The sequence below is a fragment of the Thunnus thynnus genome, chromosome 9 (genome assembly GCF_963924715.1).
Source record: "Thunnus thynnus chromosome 9, fThuThy2.1, whole genome shotgun sequence".
In the NCBI taxonomy this organism is placed as follows: Eukaryota; Metazoa; Chordata; class Actinopteri; order Scombriformes; family Scombridae; genus Thunnus; species Thunnus thynnus.
This window is the reverse complement of record NC_089525.1, coordinates 13,339,649-13,356,308: the sequence shown is the minus strand read 5'-3', so window position 1 is coordinate 13,356,308 and position 16,660 is coordinate 13,339,649. Positions and strand designations below refer to the sequence as shown.

The following is a 16,660-nucleotide window of genomic DNA, read 5'->3' as shown; positions in this document are numbered from 1 at the left end:
TATTTATAGAGGCAATAACTCAGTTTTTCCTGCCTCAATGTATTAACTCACTTTTTCTTCTTCTTCTTTGGGTATTATTGGTGGTTGACAACCAGTTTATAGGTGTATTAACACACTTTTTTAGCGCCCATTTGAGCTTTTTTTAATCAGTATTAATATGTGCAAGCTCATTGTGGCCCGGTTGTTGCCGCCCCTCGCCAGGATGACGTAATCACGGCAACGACGTAAGTGAAAGCGTGCGCGCCACTCCGAGAGGAAGAGCCGCATGCGTGATGTGTGGGACATAATGGTGGATAGGTAGGTAACACAGTTTAGCTCGCTAAGAGTAGCCCGTCAACTGTTGATTGATCTCCAGTTGTTCGTCTTGGGACTTCTCGACCTCTCTGACTCGACAGCCGCTCGCTGCTGCTGCCCGCTCGGACTGAACGACGCCCTGGACCGCAAGAGAATGCCGAATATCAAAATATTCAGCGGTAGCTCCCATCCGGACCTGTCTCAGAAAATAGCAGACCGCCTGGGTCTCGAGCTGGGCAAGGTTGTTACGAAGAAATTTAGCAACCAGGAAACATGGTGAGTTGTTTACCGTTGTAGCTGTGTTGATAAGAGCTTAATGTCAGGGGTGTAACAACTGCGCAAATGTTGTAGCCTAGCCACACGTACTTAATTAGAAACGTTGTGTCACGCTGAAATTGCCGCGAAGTGTTGATAGGAACTTGTAGTCCACGCATGGCTCATGCTAACAACCCGTCTTGTAATTGTTAGCAACTCCCCTTATGTTAAACTGCCCGAAACACAGATATTAAAATATTCTATCATGTGTCCTATTAAAACTGTTTTTTTTTAAAAACATTTTCTAACTCTGCATGTCAGTTTTCTCCATTACTACCCTGTTTCAAGTCACAGCACACGTAGATACAAGCCATTGTTTACCCTGTGTCATCTGTCTCCTGCCTGCTATGGTGTGTTAGCTCCATGGTACTAAAGTGCTGTTTGTCTTGTCACCTCTCTCCTCTGACAGCGTTGAAATAGGGGAGAGTGTACGTGGGGAAGATGTCTATATCGTGCAGAGTGGCTGCGGTGAGATCAATGACAATCTGATGGAGCTGCTGATCATGATCAACGCCTGCAAGATTGCCTCGGCCTCCAGGGTCACTGCTGTCATCCCCTGTTTTCCGTATGCCCGGCAGGACAAGAAGGACAAGGTGGGGGTGAGGGATATCTGTCTAATTACCTTTGTCATGCCATTTGCCATCCAGCATCATGACAAGAAGCCTGCAGCCATGTCCATCAACGACTACTTGACACGGCATATTTGCTTTCTTATTTTTTTTGTTGTCCTTTCCCTTGTTCTGTTTGCTTTGCTATTTGCAAGCCCTTTTCATCCTGTTTGGCTAGGTGCCTGTCATTGTATTTTCATTCCAACATTTTAATCAGATTGCATGACTAAAATATTACAGGTTTATCTACCAAGTCTAAACTTATTAATCAATAAAACTGTGAGATCTTTTAACATCTATGTTATACAGTGTGTAAAGTATAAATGTATCTTTCTTGCACTTACAGCCATGTTATAGTTAGGCCTAACTTCTTGCTGCCATGTTAAATATTAAGTATTAATGGTTATAACATGTCATATTTTAATTCAAATGGATTCATCCATGTAATATCAATTTGATATATATTCAAAAAGATTCCATGTTTTGACTGGTATAATTTTACAAAACTGCAAAGCTCTCAGTTCAGTGTTATTTTTAGAAACGAGCTATGCCTGTCAGTTCACTTATTCCATGTGACTGACGAGATCTATTTTCATTGCAGAGCCGCGCTCCCATCTCTGCCAAATTGGTGGCCAACATGTTGTCAGTGTCTGGCGCTGACCATATCATCACTATGGACTTGCACGCCTCACAGATCCAGGTGAGCAACACTTGCACACAAAAAGCAGAGCCTAATAGAAGTGCATATTATTCACTTTCCTGCCATTAATCAGTCCTTTGGGTAATCATTGTAGTGTCCAATCTAAACATGTGCCTCTCTTTGGAAAACCTACTCATTAGAATTAGAAACCTGACTTTCAAAGCCTTACATTTACATAGATGTCAACAAAGGCATGGCAACTTAATTTGTATAATGGTTCCCAACAGGACAATTTAAAAGTGCTTTACATGAGACATAAAATGCATCAAGCCAAAATGTAAAAGAAACATTATTAAAAAAAGACACATTTAAATAGAATTAAACATAGTTAAATAGAAACTAAAAATAAGGAAACAGATTAACACAGAAACAAAAAGAGACATGAGCTTCCTATGGTCTTTCCAGCAGTAGCATATATTCAGCTCCTGTGACCCCCAGTCCATAAACCACTGTTATCTTTTTCCAGGGATTCTTTGACATCCCCGTTGATAACCTGTATGCTGAGCCAGCTGTGCTGAAATGGATCAAGGAGAACATCCCTGAGTGGAAGGACTGTACCATCGTCTCACCTGACGCAGGAGGAGCCAAGAGGTATGCTGGCACCGCTTGCCATAGCTGTTCTACCCTTGAGCACAGCTTACCTTCATCATATCTCCTCTGGAATTTACTTTAGATTACACGTCTGTTGGCTATGCTTATCTCTGACAAGGGTGTAAATTGACGTTAACAATTTTTCTTTTCACCTGCACACCAACTGTAACTCAAATGTTATACTTTCCTTTTGCAGGGTCACCTCAATAGCGGACAGGTTGAATGTGGACTTTGCCCTCATTCACAAGGAGAGGAAGAAGGCAAATGAAGTGGACCGCATGGTTCTTGTTGGAGATGTGACTGATCGGGTCGCCATTCTCGTCGATGACATGGCTGACACCTGTGGCACAATCTGTCATGCTGCTGACAAGTGAGTCCCATGATTTTGTGGTAAATTGGGAATTTAACTATTTGACCAACAACTGTGGCTGCTATGGGTGCTAAACAAACTTATAAAGATGTTATTACTGAATTCTATTTAAAGAGCTCTGTTCCAGGATCTAACCAGTCATGTGTAGAGATGTCTAACGCACTTTTACTAATTCTCTCCCTTTAGACTCATTTCTGCTGGTGCCACCAAGGTGTATGCCATACTAACCCATGGCATCTTCTCTGGCCCAGCTATCTCACGCATCAACAATGCCTGCTTTGAAGCTGTTGTGGTCACTAATACAATCCCTCAGGAGGAGAAGATGAAGCATTGTTCCAAAATACAGGTCAGGATACAGAATTCACCTCAGTTTCACTCTCTTGGTTCTGCAGTTTCATTGTCAAATAATTTAATGCTATATACACAATTTCCTAGAGCCCAAAGGGATGTCTTCAGGTTTGATTATTTTGTCTGGTCATTGGTTTTTAGAGGTATTTACAATGATGAGAAACAAAGGAAGAAGCAAATCCTCGCTTAGAAAAGCTGATATTTTTGCTTGATAAGTCACTCATAAATAGTAATATCCCATCTTCTCTTCCTCCAGGTTATTGACATCTCAATGATCCTTGCAGAGGCCATCCGTAGAACTCACAACGGCGAGTCTGTGTCGTACTTGTTCAGCCACGTCCCCTTGTAACAAACGGCGTCCACCATCAACTTTGTGCTGTTACACCAAATAAAAGAGGAGGGATTTCTCCATCCCAAACACTACCATTAGCAACAATATTCTGCTAACTAACCATGAAAAAAAGAAAATTCATGTCATGTCTGTTACTAATGCTGACCCCCACTCCCTTGAGTCCTTTTTCCCCTTGAGCAGTGTCCCTTCATGTCTTGGGCACCAAAGCAATTGCAAGCTACCAATTTGGGCCAGCATATTTATTGTACATGGATAAATAAGTGTTTATCCACTGTGGACTTTGTCCCCCTTTCATAACCTTTTAGATACAGAGTTTCTCCTGACCATTTCACCTCACCACGAGTCATTTCAATCTATCGTCAAAGAGCTTATAAAATATCCCTGGCAGGTTCCAGTGGTCAGGAGAAGCATCTGGCATATAAAGCTGTTACAGTGCTTTTTGTTACAATGAACGAGTGTAGTTTTTCATGTTGCTCTGTATCCTCTGCTGTTTCAAAGAATATTATTAATGAAGTGAATGTGTATTGAACTAGTTTACAGTGCCACTGAAGCTCCACTCAACCAAGAGTGCCTCAACAGTCTGAAATGAAATGCTTTTTCCTCCAGTCTTATGCTTTTTTTTCCCGCCTATTTAGCTGGATTTATTTTCTCACTGGATGAAGAACTTTCACGTGTCTTATCAGGCTGTAGAATATGTTTGGGATGTTTCTTTCAACTCTTGAGGTGCCCTCATTGAGTGGGGTTTGCCCAGTGTCCAGGGTTTACCCTTCGAGGTTGTACGTTAAAGATCTTTCTATAGAGAAGCTGTCTGGTTTTTAACTCGGGGTCTCTGCAGGCTGGAGCTTCCTTCAGAAATGTTCACCTGCTTTTTTTTTCTTTTTTTTTTTTTTTTTTGTATGTCTGGAGGAAGGATTTGTCATTTATGTGCATATTCCAAACCTTTGTGTTTACTTTTTCAGTAGAATGAATGCGTCAGTTATCTGAGGATGCGTTCTTAATAAAATGAAATATGCGTTAAATCTTAAACATGGCTTTTGTATCATTATTATTATTATTATTATTATTATTATTATTATTATTATTATTATTATTATTATTTTCTGGTATTAATGCATATTAGCCCTATGATTTGTGTAGATAAATGCCTATAAGTTGAATATTGAAACATTAAACATGACACTGGAGCTGTAGTTACTATAGAGGACACTGAATACATTTATTTTATGTATATATATATTGTTATCATTTGTTTTTATTTCCAAAGGAAAGCAGAGCAATAATCATTGCAATGATGACACAAAATATAATAAAATAAAACATAATGAAATAAAACATTCACATTCCCCACTGTAACCCCGGGGGGCAAAAAAAAACATTCCAATAAAGTCCTTAAACAATAATGATTAACTCATGAATAGGTAACTAATTCAGCAACAGTTTTAAATAGGACTTGTTATTCTCATTATGAATTAATCTGTCAGTTAAGATCTTGACCAATTGCTTTGGTATATAATGTCAAATAAAGCTGCAACGATTATCAGGTTATCAATCAGTCAATCGACAAAAGTAATCAGCAACCATTTTGACAATAGAGCAAACATTTTAAATATTCTTCAAGCAATCAAGTCAAATTAATGCTGAGTTTAGCTTCTCCATTTTTTATAATTTTTATTAAATAAAATTATTTCACCACGTCATCAATCATTTGCATTAGCACTGTAAACATCTGGTAAATTTTCAGATTGAACGCACCCCTGCTCAAGCAAGACTTTGATTGATGGACGAAACAACCAATCAGCGACCACGTAGCGTAGCCCGTCTTAACCAAGGGGTATTATGGAAGGGGCGGGACGACAGAAAACATCGGCAGATGATGTTCAGAACACCATGTCACCCTGACATGATAGCACGTCGACCTGACCAGATGTGACAGTTTCTGTTTCTCTTTTATATTCGGGTTGAGAAGGGAGGGAAAACGCAATTCCGCCTTAATTGGACGAATAACAAGAAATTCACGTTCAGACGTGGAAAACAAATCTGCATTCAAATTCTAGCAATTGAAGACTGACAGTCAACGACGGACCATTAAAGAAGACGCTGAGCTTTTGCTGCCTGGTGACAATTTACAATTCGAGTGAGTAAATTTCTCCCCTGGTTTGATTTAAATGTTTATGATAACACAAATGAATTTATGTCATGCAAGTTTGGTTAGCAGTGATTATTGTTCCACTGAGTTTTGTTTTAATTTCATAAGTGTGTCTGGGATCAGGGCTCAGCTGACCCAGGTTAGTCTGAAAACCCTTTGTTGTGTCATTTTTCTCAGCTCAACAATGGCAGGAAGTCCTGACAATGAAAAAGGTGACGAGAGTCTTAAGGACTCAATGGTTCCTTTCCACAGCTACTTGTATGGAGGGTTCTCCGTCTTTCTGTCCACCGTCATCGTCTTCCCTGTCTACAAGACTGTTTTCCGTCAACAAATCCACAACACCCCCATTCACCGGGCAGTGGGACAGCTCTACAAAGAGGGACCTGTAAAGCTCTACAGGGGTGTGATCCCGCCGTTACTGATGAGGACGCTGAATGGCACACTGCTCTTTGGCCTACAGGACACCCTCCTCCGCCATCTCTCCCTGTCATCCCCCAGTGTCATCTCCACCTCTGCCCTGCCTGCTTTGGCTGGGTTTGGTGCAGGTATGGTAGAAGCTGTGGTCTTTACCCCCTTTGAGCGCATCCAGAATGTGTTGCAGAACAGCCAGAATGACCGTCATCTACCAACCCTGAAGAGCGTTCTTGTCAGGCTTAAGGCACAGAGGCTGGCCTTAGGGTATTACAGAGCCCTCCTGCCCATTACAGCCCGTAACGCCCTGGGCAGCTCCCTTTACTTTGGCATGAAAGGGCCTGTGTGTGCTGCTGTGGCCGGACAGGGGCTCTCTCCGGTGGTCTCCTCCTTCATGTCTGGGACGTTTACCTCCATGGCAGTCAGCCTGGCACTGTACCCACTGTCTGTGCTAGTGGCAAACATGCAGGCACAGGTGGGAGGGGAGGTGAAGGGGGTCATGGCTTGTTGGAAGGTGCTGTGGGAATCCCGACAGCGAAGTGTGGCTCTGCTGTACCGAGGTGGATCCTTGGTTATTCTGAGATCATGTATCACATGGGGAATCACCACAGCCATCTATGACAAGCAGAAGAAACATTCGAGCTAAAAAGACACAGCTGACAATAGTTTGTTTTTATTATTTGTTTATCTAGAAAACAGTGCAACTATTTTACCTGGATTTTATGTGATGCAGAAATTCATTTTTTGCCTTGTATGGTTTTAATCATCACTTCTAACTCTCACCATTTTCTTGGTGAGTGAAAAGCCATGTTGCTCCTCTAATGCATTCACAACTGCAAACAGGCAGCTTCAGCAGCAGCCTGAATTCACAACACAGTTTGACTTGTCATCATAGGCAAAGCTCATGTGTTACTAATAACACTCACAATGACTCTGATCTATAGTATCTCCCGGTAAGCAATAATAATGTTACAGTGAGACAGTATACACAATAACCAGGACCCTGAAACTGAAGCAGTATTCAGTTCAGCAACCACTGATTTTATTATGTACACCTGTTTCAAAGAATATTATTAATTAAGTGAATGTGTATTGAACTAGTTTACAGTGCCACTGAAGCTCCACTCAACCAAGAGTGACTCAACAGTCCGAAATGAAATGCTTTTTCCACCAGTCTTATGCTTTTTTTCCCCCGCCTATTTAGCTGGATTTATTTTCTGCCTTCTAACCTGCTTTTCCTCCTGGGACATGTCAAAATGTCTGTGGAAGTCCTGTTGCTGCCATAAGGACATGGTCCATTATCTGGTTCAAACCAACAAATGCTGCCAATTTTGTGCGTTATAATGCGCAACCAGGTTAAAGACACCACTGCCAGTACTTGAACCCCAATCTCCAAAGTGGTATGTGAGTATTTATTACTAGCCAAAGTTGTTTGCGCACTGGAAGTATAAATATGGTGCTGGTGAATCTCAGGTACTTTGCATTATTTTTACTGTTTTATCTCATCAGTCAGTTTACACATCATGGGAAGTACTACTCAACTTGTGAATACGGTTGTAGTATAATGCCCCATGTAGCTATGGAGGAGTTGTCTTTTTTTGAGTATTTGTGGTCATTTTGGCTTTATTATCATAATAGAAAGTAGAGAAATGAGTCTTAAGAGATGAGGGATGACATCCAACAAATGTCACCAGCTGGACTTGAACCAGTGATGTTGCAATTTCATACTCTGCAGCTTAGATTTGTTGATGGAAGTGCAATACTAAATCACTGGAGTACCCCTTTAAGTGCATTAAGGAGATGAATGCATGTTCAAGGTATATTGTCACTATGTTATGTTCTTTTGCTGTATGATATAGATATTACATATATATTAAATAGGTGGAACAAATGAGTTCTGGCAGCACAGTGGCTCAGTGATCAGCACTGTTGTGTCACAGCAAGAAGAATCCTCCGACCAGGTGGGGCCTTTCTGTGTGAAGTCTGCATGTACTATCCCTGTCTATGCAGTTGTCCATGCAGGTTAGGATAATCAGAAGGTAAATTGCTATATAGCACTGTGATACAACGCCAACCCATCTGGGGTGTACCCTGCCTCTCTCCCATGTGTGTGGGACAGACTGCGGCCTTATTATTCACAATGTAGCCCATTATATTAAACTGTATGTGTATGAATGTATAAAATGTCCATTGACTGTCTGTTACCTCAACATATAGCTGTGAAAATATATGACATAAGAATAATCGTTTCAAGATACAGACTTTTTTCTCAAAGTGTATAATTAAACTTTTAAGTCATGCAGTTGCTATGGTGTGCTTGCTGTTTTCCAGAGGTGGAAAGTAACTAAGTACATTTACTCAAGTACTGTACTTAAGAGCAATTTTGAGGTTACTTGTACTTAACTTGAGTATTTTCATTTGATGCTACTTTATACTTCCACTTCGCTACATTTCAGTGGGAAATATTGTACTTTCTACTCCACTACATTTATTTGACAGCTTTAGTTACTTTCAGATGAAGATACAACACATTGTTGAAGATGAAACCAGTGGTTTCCAACCTTTTTGGCATATGACAGCTTACAAAAAGTAGTGTGTAGTCGGGGTCACATTTCAGATATCTATGAGTTGTTAACAGCTCCACCAAATAGTGATTTTCCCCTCTAAACCTCTCACATGGTTTCATTTCAATAAATGTTCAAATGATCCAATATTTCACCAAAAATCAAAGAGAAAAAGAGAAAAAGTCTAACAACTGAAAACAGATTTCAGATCAGAACATTTCTGAACTGAAATCCACCAAATATAAGACTTTTTCCTCTTTCCTCTCCTATTAATAATTTTATGACCCCTCAGGTTTATTTGGTGACCCTTTGGGGTCACCTGATGCTGCATACAAGCTGATGCTTGAGTATTATCTAATAATATATCAGAGGGACCAAACAACTACTTTTACTTTAATACTTTAACTACATTTTGCTGCTAATACTTATGTACTTTTACTTAAGTAGGATTTTTCATGCAGGGCTTTTACTTGTAATGGAGTATTTTTAAATTGCTGTATTGGTACTTTTACTTAAGTAAAGGATCTGAGTTCTTCTTCCATTTACCGGAATTTTTTTCAACCCATGTCATGTCATGACCAGTCCACTAGATGGTATTGTGTTTAAAAATCAAAACATGAACTCATCCACATTATCTATAATGGGAGCTCAGTGCGCCGATCAGCAGCACAGCGGCAGTCCATTCTTACACGCAGGTACAGGGAGGGACAAATGATTACAATATTTCACAGCAGGAGTGGGTAACCATGCCCAAAGAGCAGCCTGCAGGCATCCAGGGTGTCCAATTAAAATCTGAGCTTTGGGAGCCAATGAGAGTCAGAGCATCGGTTTCCATGTCGGCGTGCAGAAGGGCGTGTAGGGTCTATTTAAACCGTTGGCTTCGCACGGATTACACAGACGCATCTCACCTGTAAAGGACAGCCTCACTGCGCACCCCTGCACCAGGTAAAATGATCTTCAATTACCTCTTTTCAGCAGTTTGCATTGTCATCACTGTCAATTATTGCAATGCAAAGTAATACAGAGATCAAAATTAATTTTGAGAAATTATTTCCATGTAGTTAAGTCTTGTTGGTGTTATGCAATCTTTCAGCTATAGGCCTGCAGCTACAGTTACTGTCATGCTACAGTAGTAAGTTATGCTGTGAGGTGTGTGTGGATACCTGGCAGTGCCAAGGCGGCTTCACTGTATGTGGAACTTGTTCTGTCATCACTTAAACCTGTCTTAAATGTGTCTGTGCCGAGTATTTTCACCTGTCACATCCTTATGATGAATGTGAATATGAAGCGCGCCTCATATACATGCTGTGCAGCCCTTTGAAACTCAGGGTGTGCAAACTGTAGGTGTGGATATGTACCCTAGTGTTATAAGCAAAAAAAACTGTGGTCCTAGTTCTTTAGAATTTTTTTTTTTTTTTTCCCACGCACACACTCTCCCAGCAAAACTGAAACATTTGATTTTCCAGATCTGATCTAACTTCCTTTATGTTTGTTTCATTGGCCCTGCTGTGTACTTTATATTTTCCTAATCCCTACAATGACCAGACCATCAAGATTGGATGTTTCCTTCCAATTCTGTCTGTGCTCTTGTCGAACTGCATTGCTGCAAATAACAGTAGTGTAACATAACACCACACTGGAGCTGGATGACAAGTTATAAAGTATGTGCGTGTTGTTTCTTGTGACTGGCTTACATAACTCCGGAGTACAACCCAGTACAGTCTTTCTTCACTGAGGTGTGGCTTTATTTGTGTACCTGTACGGGCATGCACCTCAGACAACATCTAGAGTGATGAAATGATGATAAGATCATGTGTTTGCTCTCTCAAGTATTCTTTTCTTTAGCATTTTCTTTTGTCTTATGTAATAGTTAAACTCCTTGTTTTGATTTGAATCATTTTTGCTTTCTCTCTCTCCCACTTAGAAATCTTCCAAAATGAGCGACGACAATCCAGTCAAACAGGAGGTGCAGCAGTTTAACAAGAAAAGTCTAAGGAAGACTAGCACAAACGAAAAGAACCATCTTCCAACCAAGGAGGGTAGGTGTTAAAGAGGAACTAAGTGTGCTCTTAAGAAAAATCTACCTTTGGACATGTTTCGCCTTTTTCTCTGCTCCTTGTTCTATGTAGTAAAACTCCTCCCTTCCTATCGTTACAATAGGCTACCGCAAATATTGCATTACTGATTATCTGCAGGTACACACCCACACCGCCTGAGAGCTGAGAGCTTGCCCTTGTCCTGCTAAATTCTAACCAGTTCATAAGAAACACATGACCCCATCCCCACCCCTAAAGCGCAGTACAGTGTCCGCTATTATCTTAGAGTGATGCTTGTGACATTTTTTATGCTTATTATGAGATCTTGGTCTCTTTAAAAGATATTAGATTAAGAGGCCATGTGGAGCTTCGTGCACCTAGCACTGTGGGAAAAAAGCATAAATTGTAGTCACTTGATAGAGAAATTGATTAAAGGTTCAGATGATACATAACAGAAAAGTCTCACTTCAGATCTGGTGTGACATAAAACAGCAAGAAGAGGAGAGTTTAAGTTAGTGAGGCTAAATGCTCATCCTTTCCCTCCAGAGGGGGAGAGACTCTCTGCTGACTGACTCTGACTTATATGCCAGTGGCAAAACACCCTCAATATTAGCACAGAAGCAGGTACATGTTGGCTTTATATGAGTCTTTAACTGTGATTTTTCTCATGAGAGATGTTGCATTGAAAGGAGTCACCTGTGTTGAACATTGCTTATAGCAGAATAAGGGTTTTTTTTTTTACTGTGCAGTTTGTACCTGATACCTGAACTTTTGCAAGACATCCTTCAATTAAATTCACTAGCAATAAACCACACCCTCAATCAATTCAGTGCACTCAGAGGTTTTGGCGCCTAAGCTAGTCTGGTATGTTAGATTATTAACTAATGTAAGCAAACATTAGATAGATATTGCTGTATGACATTCAGTAATGACTCTTTTTTACTTGAACTACAGTTAAACTGTTTTAGCGTTTACCGTTACTCTGTAACTCTTACTTGTAGCTACAGTCGCTGCTGTTCAGCAAAAGTTACATAAGCATACTTAAACTGTTATTACTAAATCATAATTATTTATTTTAATTTAATATCTTTTTTTAAATTTCATAATTGATTTTCACTACTTTGCCACACCCTGACACACTCTACATTTACTTTAATGGCTTCATATTGTACATTACTGCTGAAATCATAGTCAGACATTAGATACATACATAGATTTTACTGCTGAATTTTACTTGTAATGAGGAGTACTATACAGCCTTCTTCTGTTTCTCTGTCTAAATGTGAGAACATAGTAAGTTATCTCAGTTTGTCTGTTTGAGTTCATCTCAGTTGTTTGAAAGACATGAGCATTCATCATACAGGCATTCTTCTGCTACAGTGTTGCATTATGGGAAATGAAGGAGCCACCATTATCTCCAGATACCAGATATCTCAGCCCTTACAGCGTTCTTTTTAACCATTTTTTTGTGTCTTGTAAGTTTCCCAGCTTTGTATGAATGTAAATAAATCTCTAGAATGCCTCATTAATTATTTGCACTCCAGTCAGTGCACACCTGATCATTTAGAGAGCAACTGAGAGAGCGAGAGAGAGAGAGAGAGAGAGAGAGACTTGACCATTCACTGGAAGTTCTGGCAGCTTATTGGTGACAGAGCCAAACTCAAGAGTGCAACCATCTGCTGCACCAGCTGCTGCACAGTTAAATCTTACTCACCAGCCAGAATATTTGACACTGATGCCTTAGATTATTGTTGTATATCAGTTGTAGTTTAAAATATATGATTATAGGATGATAATATTTAAACACAGAGTTATATTAGTTGGTTTTTATACATCCTAGGCCTAAGATATATGTTAACATACAAGTTGTTGGTTGTCGGTTTAATATTTTCTGACCAAAAAGACTAATCACAGTATTCAGATTTATACCTCCTGGATATATTTTCTTGTTCTGATAACAATTAAGGACTAATAATTGATCTCCAAACTGATTCATATATTAATCTCCTCCACCATCTTTGTCTCTGTCTGTCTCTCTTTTGATCACACAGAAATTGAAGAGGAGAAGAAAGCCATAAAGGAAGGGAAATAACTGAAGCACACCTGCATGATTCCTCTGCTTCAGTCCTGCCCTGTTAATTCCTGCTCTTCCTCCAATTATGATTCCGACCCATCATCTCTGATTCTGCCTCTGTTTTCCGTGCCACCATGTTTGATTAGAAATGGTGTTTGGGCTGATGCTATGGTGAACGATCTGTCTGTAATCCCAAGTATATTAATGTAATGGATATGTATTATCGTTCTTATTCCATGTAGTTTAGAAAGGGCTTAACAGGGCAAGAGGTTTAAAAGTAAAGGAGAAAAATCATAAATATTTCTATTAATGGAAATCCATCAAAGATACTGCATTATCAACAATACCATAAGAATGCCTGTAAATGGTACCATTCAGGAAATATTCTGAAAAACAACACATAAAATGATATTTTTGTTGTAATAAAATCAAATGTTTCAAAAAAGTGAGTTGAGTTGCATTTGTGTATCTTTTTTGTCCAACTGTCTTGCAAAACCATCTTGTTTATGTAAAGCATATTTGAAGAGATCAGGACAAGATTGTTTCTAATGTAGACTGGGCATGGTGAAAGTAATTCAACCATGAGTGGCAAACAGAAATGAAAGTATTTACCTTTGAAGCTCAGTTACGATTTCAGCCTCAGATATTGCAACATGTTCCCCATTTCTCTTCCCCAGTCCAGAGGTCAGGTATAATATTACTGCTTTAGTAGTCATTCAGATTTAGTGTCAGTCATTTGTGCAGCACTCCAATCAATTTAATGTAGTATTTTCAGTCTAATGCTAAAAATATGAAACTTCAAGGCAACATAAAACTGAAAACCACAAGAGAAGAAATGATTTGTAAAATGGTGTCATCTTTTATAAGTAATTTCTTTACAGATTTTTTAGTATTAGAAAAAATAAGGTTCAACTTAGAATTTATTGTCATAGTCCTCTGTGTAAAGGAGAACAAAATTGTGTTTATTCGGTGCTCCAATGTACACAATATAGAAACAAAATAGTAACATACAATTGTTGTAGCTTTCAGTTATAACCCACATTTACATGTTCAATGAGGGCACAATAATACTAAAGTCAACTTATTGTCAGTAATGGTACCAGAATATTTGTAGTCATGGAGTTATGGACACTCTCACTCTCATGTTACTTGATGATTGGCATAGTATAGTAAGGTCTTAAATCAAGGTCAGTTTCCATATCCAAAGTTAATTTATGAATAATAAATTAATGATCCCAGTTTGTGAGCATGAACATTCAGTTTATCCGTGGGCTATAGTTTGATATAGTTTGAATGATTGAGTGAATCCCACTCACCCGGTGAAAAAACCTCTACTATGTAGATTCACAACAGGTCTAAGCCTGCTGTAGGAAAGGGAGTGGGCCAGCTTCAGGTGTAACACATTCCACATTGCTAAGATGAAATATGGTTTGTGTTTGAAAAGAGAGTTTTAACATCTAAATTCAGTTGCCATACTAAAGGACCTCTTCAAATACTGTTTTTAAGCAGGTAATTAACAGCTACGTATTCACATAAATCCTGTGTCTTTGTGGTATGAACATGTTTTAGAAAGCCTGTTTTGAGGCAGAATTGCATTACACGGACCAGTGGCTGAGCATGTTTTGTTTTCTCACACTATGAATGTGGATTGCTTAAGATGTGCAGGTTGTGTTTTTCTACAATAAGCCTGTTGAAACACGCACATAGAGCAGCAAGCAAGAACCTGAGAGCAAAGACAAACTCTTCTTCACACTAGCTAATTGATTTCGATATGGAATTTATTCTCCAAAATCTAAAGAGTTATGCAGATTTATTAACATCTCTTCAGTTGTGTGAAAGCCTGTCAGAGATCATGAAAAATACATTTCTTATCAAGGGAATAATAGCTTTCTTGAATCTACAAAAAATGAAATAGTAGATTTAGATAAATGTCGTTTCCCTTTCCAATAATCTTTCAGTATCAAGCATGTCTGTGCACTATGACAATACACTGGAGTTTGCAGCACAAGAAGAGAAAGTACAGATGAAGACACAACTGAATAATAAGACTTATATGCAGACTTATTTAGTGTCTTCAAAACCATTCCGGCATAATATACTAAAGATCCAAAACTTTCACATGTGTTTTTCATTGGAATATTCCCTCATCACAGGTAAACCGCTAATTCATTGTCCTATCTGTATTTTTATTGCCAGTTATCCTTGAGTCAACATTGTGGCATACGATTGTTGTCTCTCACAAAACAAGTTATACGGGTACTTTCAGTTGCATCACAACTTCCTTTAGTTCAACTTGTCCAACAAAAATGGAAACTTAATGATATGAATGAAACTTAATGATATGAATGAAACTTAATGATATGAATGATAAACATAATGCCATTACCTGGTCTTTGTGTGTTAGGTCAATACCTGTCCACACATTGTCCAGCATAAAGACAGTGTTGACCATTTTGAAAAAGACTACAAAGGGAAAGTGTGTGCAGTAATAAATATCGTTTGTCATTTTTTCACACTGTTAACTTTTTTGCTGCATTAAGTCCAGCATATATGTAAGTAAGCCTATATAACTAGCTTGTAGGCTATTTAACACAGAGAGTAAACACTTTGGGTCCAATTTAACTGTGAACCTCTGAAATCATCACCACCTTGGACTGATTGGTACGTTTTACGGTTCGTTTTCACAGAGTAGGGATTTCTGGCACAATTTCACCTACTTCCAAAGTGCATGGAGAAGGAAAGAAGTCTGAAGGGATCAAGACTACTTCAAAACTTGAAGCATAAAGAACAACAAGAACAACTTGAGACCAATGCATTTTGGCTTACGGCCTTCATCGTGGTCAGTATACAACACACCACAAAGAACATTTAAATAAAATGGGTGTCACACCAGTCTTGACCTCTTCAGACTACTAATTTCACCAGATACACAGTGAGGAGCATCCTCTTATTCAGTATCGACCTAATGCTATAAAACAGATACAATTTGTTTTCCTATTTGGTTTACCTGAGGAACAAAAGGTGGAAAATAACATTTCCCAGTTCGCTATATTATTGTTCAACAATCTATTCTATACACACAACTATTGCATGTTGGTCTGTCCTGGGAGAGCGATTCCTCCTCTGTTGCTCTTCCTGAGGTTTCTTCCACTTCCCTCTGTTAAAGGGGTTTTTAGGGAGGTTTTCCTAAGGACAGTGGATGTTGTATTGCTGCACAGATTGTAAAGCCCCCTGAGGCAAATCTGTGATTTGTGATATTGGGCTATATAAATAAAAGCAAAGTTCTGATCTGAAATCTGATTTCAGTTTTGAACTTTTTCTCTAATCTTTGATTTTTGGTGAAATATTGGATCATTTGAACATTTATTGAAATGAAACCATGTGAGAAGTTTAGAGGGAAAAATCACTATTTGGTGGAGCTCTTAACAACTCATAGACATCTGAAATGTGACCCCGTCTACACACCGCTTTTTGTAAGATGTTAAAAGGGTTGGAAACCAATGATTTAATCTTTAGCAATGTGTTGTATTTTAAAAGCTTGTTATATTATCCATTGTTTCAAATCTTCATCTGAAAAGTAACTAAAATAACAAAAATATGACTTGACTAGTATCAAGGAGATATTTTTAGTGTTATTTGCCAAGATTTTGAGATTTTTCCTGCTGAGACTTCTGCCTCTGCTCCTGCACATAGTACCATATTATCCCACTAGAACACTGTGTTCCCAGAATGCAGGCTTACTAGAGTCTCTAAAAGTAGAATGGGAGGCAGAGCAGGCTCCTCTCCTGTGGAAGCATCTTTCTGTTTGTATCCTGGAGGCAGACACCCTCTCTACGTTTAAGAGTAGGCTT

General features: G+C 39.0%; 3 protein-coding genes across 4 annotated transcripts; all 3 read left to right on the top strand.

The window, feature by feature from the left end:
* Positions 1–242: 242 nt before the first annotated feature.
* Positions 243–4,604, top strand: prps1b (phosphoribosyl pyrophosphate synthetase 1B). Of its 2 annotated transcripts, none has more exons than XM_067598975.1 (7): positions 243–570; positions 1,019–1,208; positions 1,819–1,917; positions 2,384–2,508; positions 2,705–2,878; positions 3,065–3,224; positions 3,483–4,604. In XM_067598975.1, the coding sequence occupies exons 1-7, from the start codon at positions 449–451 to the stop codon at positions 3,573–3,575; spliced, it is 963 nt and encodes a 320-aa protein (XP_067455076.1). In that variant the 5' UTR covers positions 243–448; the 3' UTR covers positions 3,576–4,604. The 2 variants fall into 2 exon arrangements, with proteins under 2 accessions (XP_067455076.1, XP_067455077.1); XM_067598976.1 differs by having other exon boundaries at positions 244–570; positions 1,019–1,202.
* Positions 4,605–4,685: 81 nt separating this feature from the next.
* Positions 4,686–8,431, top strand: LOC137189226 (solute carrier family 25 member 53-like). The gene is made up of 2 exons (XM_067598977.1): positions 4,686–5,712; positions 5,902–8,431. Exon 2 carries the CDS (start codon positions 5,909–5,911, stop codon positions 6,779–6,781), a length of 873 nt encoding a protein of 290 aa, XP_067455078.1. The 5' UTR covers positions 4,686–5,712; positions 5,902–5,908; the 3' UTR covers positions 6,782–8,431.
* A 949-nt stretch (positions 8,432–9,380) lies between these two features.
* On the top strand, positions 9,381–13,258 carry tmsb1 (thymosin beta 1). The gene is made up of 3 exons (XM_067598974.1): positions 9,381–9,644; positions 10,624–10,738; positions 12,787–13,258. Exons 2-3 carry the CDS (start codon positions 10,636–10,638, stop codon positions 12,825–12,827), a joined length of 144 nt encoding a protein of 47 aa, XP_067455075.1. The 5' UTR covers positions 9,381–9,644; positions 10,624–10,635; the 3' UTR covers positions 12,828–13,258.
* The last annotated feature ends 3,402 nt before the right edge of the window (positions 13,259–16,660 follow it).

What these genes read in the sequence shown, in the direction of transcription:
- prps1b (XM_067598975.1), top strand. Translation starts at nt 449, where the DNA reads ATGCCGAATATCAAAATATTCAGCGGTAGCTCCCATCCGGACCTGTCT. An exon ending in TTTAGCAACCAGGAAACATG is followed by an intron (nt 571 to 1,018) that starts GTGAGTTGTTTA and finishes CTCCTCTGACAG; the next exon opens with CGTTGAAATAGGGGAGAGTG. An exon ending in AGCATTGTTCCAAAATACAG is followed by an intron (nt 3,225 to 3,482) that starts GTCAGGATACAG and finishes CTCTTCCTCCAG; the next exon opens with GTTATTGACATCTCAATGAT.
- LOC137189226 (XM_067598977.1), top strand. Translation starts at nt 5,909, where the DNA reads ATGGCAGGAAGTCCTGACAATGAAAAAGGTGACGAGAGTCTTAAGGAC.
- tmsb1 (XM_067598974.1), top strand. Translation starts at nt 10,636, where the DNA reads ATGAGCGACGACAATCCAGTCAAACAGGAGGTGCAGCAGTTTAACAAG. An exon ending in CCATCTTCCAACCAAGGAGG is followed by an intron (nt 10,739 to 12,786) that starts GTAGGTGTTAAA and finishes TTGATCACACAG; the next exon opens with AAATTGAAGAGGAGAAGAAA.